This window comes from Equus quagga, chromosome 3 (genome assembly GCF_021613505.1).
Source record: "Equus quagga isolate Etosha38 chromosome 3, UCLA_HA_Equagga_1.0, whole genome shotgun sequence".
In the NCBI taxonomy this organism is placed as follows: Eukaryota; Metazoa; Chordata; class Mammalia; order Perissodactyla; family Equidae; genus Equus; species Equus quagga.
This window is the reverse complement of record NC_060269.1, coordinates 118522114-118534513: the sequence shown is the minus strand read 5'-3', so window position 1 is coordinate 118534513 and position 12400 is coordinate 118522114. Positions and strand designations below refer to the sequence as shown.

Sequence of the window (12400 nt, the reverse complement as noted above, 5' to 3'; positions counted from 1 at the left end):
AAAGCAAGGATAATCGAATATTTTTATTTGGGCAACTGAATGCTAAACTGTGTGATTGTTTTAAAAAATAAAAACAAGGTATTTTCCTTTAGTTTCTCAAAATATAACTTCTTAGTCAATGCTTATTGTAAATTACTTTTTAGAACAGCTAAAATCTCCAAGCACTTTTTCACCTATTTTTAAAAACCTGACTGTAATTAGATTTTTTCCAACGTTACAAATAAGTCAAATCAAGCTTAAGAGATTTTAACCAACTTGTCAAGATGCCATAGAGCCTCACGGGGAAGGAAACACAGGAACCAAGACTACAGCTTTTAGTTACAACAATAGCATAGATTTTCGTAGTTCAGCAATATAAAAATCAGTATAATATCTCTCCTTTATGCTCTTGATGGAAACTAATGAGGAAATAAGCTTTTGTTTTTGATTAGATATAAGAAATAATAGCATCCAATTTGGTAAACCGCAAAATAGATGACTTGGAAGATTTATTTTTGAAATCAGTGTAAAACATCAAAATTCCTATAAACAGAACCATCAGTGGTTAGTTTTTAAAGATCTCTCAAAAGAAGAAAAAAGGAAGAAGAAGATACGAATGTGAATTGTTTATTCATGCTGGCATCAATTTTTTCCAACTAAATCTTAAAAGGATGAAAAGTTCACCACAATGTAACTACTTTAAAAATTAAAGACATATTCTCTCATAATTGAGGCCCAAAGAGCTAATTATAACAGCAACATACAGCTTTTTTTAGTATTTATTTACTCACTGGCCAGAGTAATCCAGATGGTCTATAGTACTATGATAAAATGAATTATTTATCTACTTTAACTTCATAACACCTCTCTCTCACTCACTCATACATATGCTAAAAAGAGTTCATGGCATTCTCAATTAGAATTTCCCTCTTGAAAACTACTAAGAAAAAGCCAGTAAAGCAATCATTACTTTATGTTTAGCTCAAATCTTAGACATATTGAATACGAAAATTTGAAAAAGTCATAAATGATCTACTACTACCCTTCATTTGCTAGATGAAGAAAGTGTGTTCAGAGAGGTTAAGGACCCTTGACACATAAAATCATGTCTCCAGACTGCCAGATCCCATCTCTCTCACCTACACCACACAATTCTTTAATTCGGAGCAGCTGGAAGAGAATTCTGGAGCCAATTATGATGATCATAAAGTAAACATCCTTAAAAACAAAAGATGTTATTTAAAACAAAACATCTCTTTAGAGAGACAGTATGCCCCTTAGCAAGCAGCTTGCCCACTACATCGCAAGGGAAACTTGCACTTAGAATGACAAAGGAGCATACAGGTTGTTATTTCAGAAAACCACAGGCTAAATCTGTTTTTCCTTATGAGAACACAGATTCATTTGTAGCATTATGAAGATGCATGAGAGGACGGGTACGTGTTCTATGAAAATATCTTCTATAAAATTTTATAATATATTTTAAAGAAATAGAACATGACACAACTTGCATATAGGAAACGATTAATCAAGTAGCATATTTGAGCCCATGCAGAACATTTAAGTTTCTAAGGGAAAAGGGTAAATAAACTAAAACTGTAATACTTAAAAAAGCATTGTGTGTTAAATATTTTCTGGCAAGTCTAATATGACTTAGCATACTTTAATCCAATCTCTATTTTCGGAGAAAGAATATAGTTGTTCTATCTGCTGGTAATGGCAAAAATATTCACTCTAGCTATATACTAAAATTAATCATCACAATAATTCATTTTAGCAATGATGCAAATACTTATACAGGCATGTTTCCATCTGCATAGTGATTATATTTTACTTGAGTTCTAAGCAGCATCACATAATACAATAATATAATTTTAAATGTACATTTATATTAAATTTCGTTACATGATATGAGTAGTATGTCAAAGACCTTTATAATGTCTACGTCTAAACCAGTATTGTAACTTCTTTCATCCACTACTCCTAAATCCAGGCGCAATACCTGAGCATTTTAGTTTTCTACCAGAATGATTTCAAAGTTTTATTGAAAAGTATTACAGCCCAAGCAGCTCAAGTCTTGCTTTGGTTAAGTTGGAGGCTTGGGGCTGATAATTTCTCTCTCTATCTCTGTCTGTCTTTCTGTCTGTCTCTCTCTCTCTGTCACATACATACACACACACACACACACACATACACAGAGCCAGGATATTCATATCATCATACATTTTTTATTTACTTGTAGACAGTCAATGAAAATAAAAATCACCCAAAGCTGGCTCAATAAAATATACATAGTTATTTCTGGCTTAAATATTTCAACTGTGATAGATTTTTTTTTAGCTATAATCATAATCTTTCTTGAGGTAAAACTTTGGTGTTTTCCAGAATAGCAAAAACAGAAAAAAAAGAATACCAGAAAAAGCAATATTAGTATATAGAAAAGCATCATACATACCATGAAGTGTAACAAGTTTCTAAAATAACTTTGCTTTTAAAACGAAGAATCATCTGGAAACTTCATCAATGGCATTCATTCATTAAATTTAAAAGCAAAATTATTTCTACTCCCCCACCCCACTCCCGGTAACTGAACCTTTACTAGTTTCGACTTTGCTTCAGGTGAAAAACAACTGAACTAACCTTCTAACTAACATAGGTTAATTTCATTCTATCTGAAAATGAAGAGATGTAATTAGAAAATAAAATGCTAGTAAAATATCGCACACGTGCCCAGGAAAATGCAAGTTACTTAACTTAGAATCATTTTTAAAAGAATGAGAAATGAGGGGGAAGGAGATAGATCCGAAAGAATAGTTTTAGGTCCTTAAATTTACTCACCAGTTTCCCAAATGCAGGATCAGTAACAAGAACATCAGCCTCACCCCTCTGCTTTGACTCCACAGAAGAAAAGGAGAGAAATGAAAATCTTTCCAAGAACCCATTGGGATCGCTTTTTCTGCTCAAGTCTCCAAGCCAGGACTTTTTCTCCCACCTCAGCTGCAGCCCAGCGAGTACGAGAAGGGAGTGCGGGAAGGCAGTACACCTCCCAACCAGGTAGGATGCGACTCCCAGCGGAATTGAGCAGGGGAGCCAATCAGAACTAGAGGATGTTGGCATAAATTATCTGAAAAAGAGTTGGGCCAATCAAAGGCTCAAAGAGGCGGGGCTTCCCCTACTAGAAATCGTGCCCAGTAGGGAAAAGGGCTTCGTCTTTCTAAAAGAAAAACAAACCTCTTCTCCCTCACAGCCACGGAGAAACGTTTGAGTAGCCTTGACAGACTTCCTTTCCAGGGACAGGCAGCCTGCCTCTTCCCCCTGGCCTTCCCTCCTGCCTGACTCTATTTGGGAAACCACTACCTCTTGCCTCTCCCACGTTTAGATTCTGAATCTGTCCACCGAGAGAGACCCGTGGGAAGCTTGCAGTGTCTAATTGGTTTTCCCCAGGCTCGCGAAGGTTCTGCTAATTTTTGTTTATTATCGTTGATTTTGAGTGTGGGGCGATGTCTCATTTCTCTGCAGACCCAGCACCTGGCGCAATGCCTGGCACAAATGGGCTCTCGGGAGATGTTGAATAAACAACTAATTGAATGAATGAATGAATGAATGAGCGGGCTAGGTGCATCGCCGGTAACGTTTCCTCAACCCCTTCTGTCTTTATGAGTGAGAGGATTTGCAACTCCTTCTTTCTCCGGGTACCAGAAGACGATGCTGATGAATACTGTCAGGCAAGAACGATCTCATTTTACAAAAACATAAACAAAAATCCGTTTTTAAAAAGGTCCTCTTGAGTTGTAGACCTATTACGTGGGTAATCCTTATTCTCTGCTCCCTTCCCAGTTGCCTTTGCGTTTGTTGAGCTCCAGTGTTTGGTACCTAACTTCAGAGGCTCTGCTTTGAGTTTGCAGCAGAGCCTAACTGTTGCCATGGCAACCAGAAAGCCTCTGGCAGCTTGAACAACTGTACAGGCAAGACGGCGGTGGTGGTGGAAGCAAGCTGGCTCTGCCCAGCCATCTTCTGCCTTCATGCCTTCCTAAATCCCTACTTCCCATTAAAGCCGCCTAGGGTTGGGGTCTTTGGCTATCTCACTAATCACCCCACAACCACCTGGAATTGGCCACATTCAGGGTTGAACTGCAATTTACCACCTAGTTATCCGAGAGTATTTGTCTCCCGTGAACAGTTCAAGGCAGAAGTAACAGTGTTTGTGCATGACAGTAAGGTAACTGTTGCTATCCTGCCTTCTGAAATCACTTAAAGGAACTGGATGGAGTAACAAGGTTACAGATATTTTCTTGCCCGGAGTAACAGATGGTGCAGTGCTGGGCTTTTCTCTCCCCTCTTGGATTGATTCTCCAGACTTTTAGTCTTCTCTGAAAAAAACGGTATTGACCTCCTTGTTTTTCTTCTCCTACTATACATTAATTGGGCACCATTATTCTCTTCCACAAAGCATGTTAGTCAAGGTAGCTCATCTCAAATAATTTATATAACAATAAAGTTTCGTTAAAATAGATTTTGAGGCGAATAAATTTAGTTAAAAGTTGATAATATAAATCTGGGTAGTATTTTTTTTTCTGCTTCAATTAAGAATGTGCTTCGGATAGCTATTTAACTGTTTCATTGGATGCACAAACTAATCCACTATCTGATTAGTGGGGGAACTAGGAATTAATTCACTAGAAGTATGTAATGAGTAACAAATAGTTGTCTAGTTACTCTTTGCATTTTGCTAAGATTAGGTAAGATTTTTGCATATATTAATGGGAATATGATACTGCATAGTCTTATACAATAGTAATTGATAGTTCTCCCATCAGAAATTCTTAGCAAGGTTTAACTCTTATTGTTGTCATATACAACTGAAGGATGCTGAGAACAGTTAAAGAAATTAATGGAGAGAAAAGGTGAAGGATACACCCTTGGGCAGTTATATATTGCCTGCTTATTCTTGTAAAAGATAAAGACCTGGAGTAATTTCCAGACTGGGAAATCTCCTGTATTTTCCAAAACATAGGTTTTTGCCAATTTTGTGCTGAAATATTTTCAAATTTATTTCATTCTTATCTTTCAAGCAATTGTATCTGACTCTTTATTTCTATGTCTCTTCCTTTGATTTTTTTTTTCCTTCTTATATGTCTTCTGGGAAATTGATCCTATTCTGCTGTCGTAGTTAATTATAATTCCCTGTAAACTATGTAAAAGGGATCTGAGCCCTCCCCTTCAGAACCTGAAGAAGAAATGATGATATTGGATATCAGCCATGTCTTAACCCTGACAGTCTGTCTCATCTGATTTAATAAACTAGCTGTGCGTGTGTGTGTGTGTGTGTGTGTGTGTGTGTAGTTGGAGGGGGGATGGCATATATTGTGAGTTTTGGAAAAAGCCAAAAAGGTGCCCTGTACTTACCAAACAAACTGTAGCATCTCACAGAGGAACACTCACAGAGAAGAGATGAAGTGTCTCATGCAATTTTAGAGTAGAAGGCCAGAAGTTGCTATAAGGAAGGGACTGGAGAAAGCTCTCTGTCTTCCATCATGGCTGTGTTTTCCAACTCAAGGCCATTTGACCCCATGGAACGTTTATCAATGTCTGGAGACGCTGAGGGGGCTGGTGAGCTACTGGCATCTTGTGAGTAGAGTCCAGTTACTGCTACACACTCCAAAATGCAAAAGAAAGCCGTCCCATGATAAAGAATTATAGAGCTCACACTGTCAACAGTGCCGAGGGTGAGAAACCCTGCAATACAGATAAAGAGGACAGGGGGCCAGATTCCATTGCAGCTGATGATTTCCTTATATTGTCAGTGAAGTCACCATTCCGCTCCTCCTTCCTTTGACAGGCTGAGCCACTACCATTATCCACCAGTCTTATATCTAGCTGGGATGACTATCAACTCATAGGGCACGGCAATTTTCTTTTTTTCAAAATTTGTCCAGATATCACCTTAAAATAAAATGCTTAGGGTACCTTTAAAAATGCAGATTAATGGGCTTCTCTCCAGACCTAATGAATTAGAATTTTTAGCAAGAACCTCTGGAGAATCTCATAAGTCAAAAAGTTTGAGAACAATTCTCCTATAATCATCTCACAAAATGACCGGTGAGACGGTGACCTGATTATGTATGTGCAACCCTGGCCCTGGCAAAGCTGGGTTTCTGCATGATTCATCTGTCCATTATGAATTTAGTCATTCAAAATATTTATTAAGAAGCTGGTATGTCAGACTCTGAGACTGGCACAAGAATAGAATGGTGAACAAAACTTATCACTTTGTGCCTCATCTATAAAAAGAGAATAAGAATTCTACTTAGTTTACATTGTTGTTTTAAGGATTAAAATATTAATACATGGAATGATTTAAAACAGTATGTGGATAATATAAATTACTCAAACAATATTAGTTGTCATTTATGTAAACTCATTGACAGTATGTTTTAAACCTACTTGATTCACTCCAGCCCTTAGTATGGTACCTGGCACAGAGTAGCAATTTCTGAATGTACAGTCTATCAGGGACGATGGAGAGGTTTACCGGACACTGATGCTCTCACCCCACCATTGACATTATCCTGATACCTGGCTTCTCCAGAACAAGAAGACATTTGCATCGTGTTCCAGTTCTCCTGATGCACTTTTCCTCTCATGGCGCAAACTCTATACTTCAGTCAAAACCACAATTTTGGGGGCCAGCCTCATGCGCAAGTGGTTAAGTTCACATGCTCTGCTTCAGCAGCCCAGGGTTTTGGGGTTTCAGATCCTGGGCGCGGACCTAGCACTGCTCATCAAGCCATGCTGAGGTGGCAATGCACATAGCACAGAAGGACCTACAACTAGAATATACAATTATATACTGGGAGTGCTTAGGGGAAAAGGTGAATAAGAAAAAAAATAAGATTGGCAACAGATGTTAACTCAGGGCCAATCTTTCAGAAAAAAACCACAATTGCAGGTTCCTAAACTTATCACTTAATATCATACTTTCTTTTGTTGTGTCATATGCCAGTCCCTCAGTTAGGAGGCCCTGCCTTCTTTATCTGCATAGTTTCTCTTCATTCTTTCTGATTAAGTTTAAGGGTCATTTTTTTTTCCCGAGAAGACTTTATTGATTGTTCACTGCATGTTAATCTGTGGTACAGGTCTGTCCTATAATAATAGTTAATATCGGGCCCACCCAGTGGTGTGGTGGTTGAGTTCATGCTCTCTGCTTCAGCAGCCTGGGGTTTGCAGATTTGGATCCCAAGCATAGACCTAGCACCACTCATCAAGCCATGTTGTGGTGGCATCCCACATAAAACAGAAGATTGGCAACACATGTTAGCTCAGGGCCAATTTTCTTCACACACACACACACACACAAAGTTAATATTTATTAAGTGTTTACTATGTGTCACCAGGCATTATTCTTAATGGTTCCTAATTTTAAGTGCATATAATCCTATCTCCACTTAAAGCAACCACTTCATACTTGTATCCTAGAACATATCACACTTTTGGAAACTATCTATATTTCTACCCAAACTGTCAGTTCTGTCTTTTTAAACTTTATATATTAAAGATTTATAGTGCTTATCAGACCTGGTATTATATTACATGCATATTTAATATTATTATAGTATATCTATATTTAATATTATGTGTATATTTGATTAGTATTTTTCTCGCCCTAGAATGTGACTCCATGAAGGCAGGGATCTTGTTTGTTTTTGTCACCTATTTTGTTCAAAGCAGTGGATAGCAAATAATAGGAACTTAATAAGTATCTGTAGAATGAATAAGTATTCAAAGCATAATTGAATGAATAAAGACATGAATGACTTTAATTCTTTCATCTATTTCTGGAGCCATTAAGGGATCTCCTTCAACAGCATAGGTCTCAAGTGCCCATTTCTAAATGGACAAAATCCAAATCTTGTTACTTGACTTATTCCTCCCCATGAAACCTTGGGAATTAATTTTTCCTATTTACAGTCACCATGATCAAAATTAACAAACCCAGGCATCCTAGTTTATGTAATCGGATTATTATTTAAATCAAACAGAAGAGAGGGCTAGCACAAAGAGATTTCAAAAGACTGAAGGCACACATCCTTTCTTTGTCAGTCTGTTCAGTCTCCTTAATCCTGTACCTGGTCTCTAGAGTGCAGCCAAAAGAGAGAGTTCAGAAGCTGATCCTTGATGGCAGGTGGCAATGGATCTATAGCTTCTAGACCCGAAGTCTATCCCCTTTTTTTGTTTGTTTCTGTATTGTAATTTCTGTATATGACCTTTTGCCACTGGTTTTCTCCACTTTCTTGTATCTTCCGTATTTTACTTTCTATCTGATTTCCCCACCAACATGCAAATATCTCATGTATATTATTAAAATATACATTCATCCTATATTAACCTCATTACCCCCTCTGTCTCCCATGGCTATCACTTACTCCCATTAATAGCCATCCTTCTCATCTTCTTCACCACACATTCACTTACCAAACTCTGTCGTCTGGCTTCTGCGCTTATAACACCAATGCCTCCATGTTTCTAAATCCAGTGGAAGCTTCCCATACTCACCTTGTATGATCTTTCGTTTGCATTTGATCCAGTTAACCATCCCCTCTTTCTCAAAACACTCCTTGGTGTCATACCACGCTTTCCTCGTTTTTCTCATGCATCTTTAGCTAACTCCTTTTAGCCTTCCTTACATGCTTGTTCTACCTGACCCCAACATTTTGGTGTTTCTCAAATATCATTTCAACTTCTTTTTGCATCACACCCTCACGTTGGGCTCTCACACTCTCACATTCTCTCATCTATTTCCCAATCTAGATACACCATTTTCAAAACTGAAATATAGTGCCTGAAATCATATCTCAAATCTAGGAATTTCTATTTGACTTCAGATGTGTATATTCAACTAATACCAGCCAGCTAGTCAAATCAGAAACCTCATAATTTTTCTAGATATATGTATCATCTAATCTGTCATGAACTCTTTTCAATATTACCAAATCTTATCTCCAAGATATCCAGCGTAAATGGACTTCAGTGACCATGGGCTGATAAATAAGACAGCCTGGGTTCAGACTCAAGATTCTTTACTACTAACTGTGTAAGAATAAGAAGCTTACTTATCTTTTCAATGCCTTAATTCCCATATGCTTGCTACGAATATTAAATTAGTCAATTTGCATAAAGCTCTTAGAACTGTGTCTGGCACATAGTAAGTTCTCAGTTGATCTTAATTATTACCATTGTTATTATCATTAGCCAACTCCTTTCTATCTCTACTGCCAATTAATCCAAGCAGCCTCATCATCTCTTGCTTGGACTACTATAACATCTTCCATTTCTAATCTCGCCTACTTCTAATTTATTCTTTATATGACTATCAGAATAGTCTTTTAAAAAGTGGAAATCTGATTATGTTCTGCTTAAACCATTCAATGATTTCCTACTGTGCTTAGGACAAAAACGCAATATTATTATCCTGGCCTTTGAGACCTCCAGCTTCTGGCCCCTCTTGCTCTCCCTGCTGCATATTTGAGGCTCTTTCCTTTCTTCAATGTGTTCCAGGCAGGATGACCTTCCTTCAGTTTTTTCATTTCCACAATTCCTTGTTACCTTAGGACTTTGCAGATGCTTTCGCCGTACCTGGATCACTCCACCTCTCCCTTCACCCTTCATCTGGCTAGTTCCTCGTCCTCTTCTCAGTCTCAGCTTCACCGGTACATCCTCAAAGAAGCCCCATTTGCCCAATTTAAATTAAGTCCTCCATTACACCATCTAATAGCGCTCAGTACTTTTCCTTCCTGACATTTGCTGTATTTTATAATTCACCAATTTATTCAATTCAAGAAACAGTCACAGAGCATCGGGGTTTCAAGCACTCCTCTATATACTAAAGATAACACAATAAAGCAGATTTTTGTACTCTTGTGGAGCTTGCATTCTATTGAGCTTTCTAGAATATATATTATGCATATTTTCATTCTTAAACGTATTTTTCATAAATTTTATTTAATTTTTTTCTCTTATCTCGACTGTCACTCCTTGATGGCAAAAGATTTTGTCTTTTTTCTTTTTCCACACTATTCCCAACATCTGGTATACTGTCTCATCATAGCCATTTGTTGAATGAATAAGTTAATGAAAGAATGAACTACAACATTGCTCTATTTACTATCTCTATAATTTTGAGCATCATCTCTTCATTTCTGTAAACTTACCTTTATTTTCTATAAAGGTATAAGATCTTAATTTGAAGTTTGCAGAGCTAATGTAATATTATTAGATAATATGAAAATACTTAACACGTAATAGGCCTCAATAAATAGCAAGTACTTGTAACCAGGTGGGTAAACCTTTGGGAGCATCATGAATTATATGATTAAGTTATGCTTAAGTTGCAGGAAAGGAAGGAATGTAGAGTCAGGCAACATAAATTTATCCTGTCTACACTAATTATTTTTTTGATCTTTGGCAAAACACATCTCTCTGAACCTCAGATTTCTCAATTACAAAATGGAGATGACAGTTACTCCTACCAAAATGGATATGGAGACGAAATAAAATAACCTTAGCATAATTTTTGTAAACTATTAAATGAAGTAGAAATATTAGTTGTTTATATTATTATTACTTTTTGATGATCAGCACAAAATGACAGTAATTACAGAAGGCATGACAAAGAAATACAAAATCTCAAGAGCTAATAGTCCTGTATGGATATCTTTCCATACATTGGATATCTTAATTGATTTGGATGTCTAACTTACTGAAAGCTTACGACAATCCTGTGAGACAGTTACTATCATAATTCCTGTATTTTATAGATGAGGAAACTGGAGAACAGAGATTTAGTGACATTCTCAGGTCACACAGCAAGTAAATGGCAGAGCTGGGATTTGAATCTAGGGAGCCAGGTTTCAGAACGCATGTTTTGAACTGCTACGTGATATTGTCTTTCAGATGACAGATGAGTCACGATCTCTGCATTAACAGAAATTGTTCATATTTCTACCAAGGACAGCTTTGCTCCCTCAGGTTAACCAACACTGTTATTTCAAGGACTACATACCAGGGCATCATTGCCGTGAAAACCTTTCCTATTTTATTTTAAAGGGCCATCCCATAAAAATGTCAATGGGGGAAAGAGTTTTTGAAGAATGATCTTTAAGCAGCCGTGTTTCAAAGGAATATAGTCCTGTTCAGGATATGAGACACTTACAGGAAAGAAATCCAGCACTTGCAGATTTATCAAAGCCTGACATTTAATGAAAACCCTAAAGGTCTTGATGGAGCTTTATTATATCAATTACTCATTTACCTCACATATAGCCTAATATATTTTATTTTAAAAGTACCTTGCTAGCAGGATTGACATTGAAATAGTAGCCCCTGGGGAATCTTTGAATGGGTCCTATCCAAGACCTAACTCCCTACTCATCCAGTTTATAGCCTCTGATGTGTCTACTTATGTGGTTTTGACTAGCAGCTAAAGAGTAATATAGTATCCTATGGCCATTAAGGTCCAGAATGAGAGACTCTCCTTTACTTGCATGCTTTATCCCTCATTTGTATCACATTCAAGTTCTTAGTCCAAAAACGAATGCCCCAACAACATATAAATACCAGGAAACCATTTATAGCTCTCAAGTCTCCTCTTAGCCCTATGAGGAGGTGCCATGAACATCAAAAAAATTGCTTTTATTGACAGAAATTTGGGAAGCCTTTATGGGAATGAATTCTAAGTATGTTAGATCAGGGTGAAGCATTATAATGCTGGATTGTCAAAATATGTTGAAATGAGTATGTGCCCAAAGCAAAGATTCTGGATTCAATATGTTAAATCAAGGGACTAAAGGTGTTTCCACCAGTTTCCTTTAATGGTTGACTAAACCTTTACCCAAAGGTAACAAATAATGAAATTAAAATGTTCTTGATACTGTAAAGTGGTATCCAAAGTTTTAGGGAAGAAATGGATGTTAGTGTGGATTTGTGCTTCTCACCAGCTCCAACCGATGCCCCTAAATTTGTCCAAGGACACTCTCTTAACACTAATGTATTTCTCAGGGAAGCTCCTGCAGCCTTGCAGAGCTCTGTGGTGCTTGTAACCTGCAGGGTAGGTTTGACAGTGGGAAATGCTGCCATCAAACTGGATTCTGAAATTCGACAGGAAACTGGTATCTCAGGGATTCTCTGTATTCTATGGGCATGATAAAAATCCAAGAATGGCAAGACCAAGTGGCATCACTTAATCACCAGAATCAAAGTGGGTGTGGTTACAGTAACAGACAGCAGAAGCAACATAGTAATCAGCATAGTTTGATCTGCAGAGATCCTTGGTGTTAGCTAACTGATCATGGTGTCCTTAGAATTGAAATAGATCATCAGTCTATAGAGTCTCATTGATTTGCAGAAAAGTACTAGGTCTGGCAAA

The 12400-nt window shown here is 37.3% G+C and overlaps 1 protein-coding gene across 1 annotated transcript in view; it reads right to left on the bottom strand.

The window, feature by feature from the left end:
* LOC124237451 (gamma-aminobutyric acid receptor subunit gamma-1-like) overlaps nucleotides 1–2981 on the bottom strand; it is a 68439-nt gene extending 65458 nt beyond the window's left edge. The window contains exon 1 of the mRNA XM_046657078.1: nucleotides 2818–2981. Within this exon, the coding sequence (XP_046513034.1) occupies nucleotides 2818–2921 (104 nt within the window). The 5' untranslated portion in view covers nucleotides 2922–2981. The remainder of the gene's footprint in view (nucleotides 1–2817) is intronic.
* Between the last annotated feature and the right edge of the window lie 9419 nt (nucleotides 2982–12400).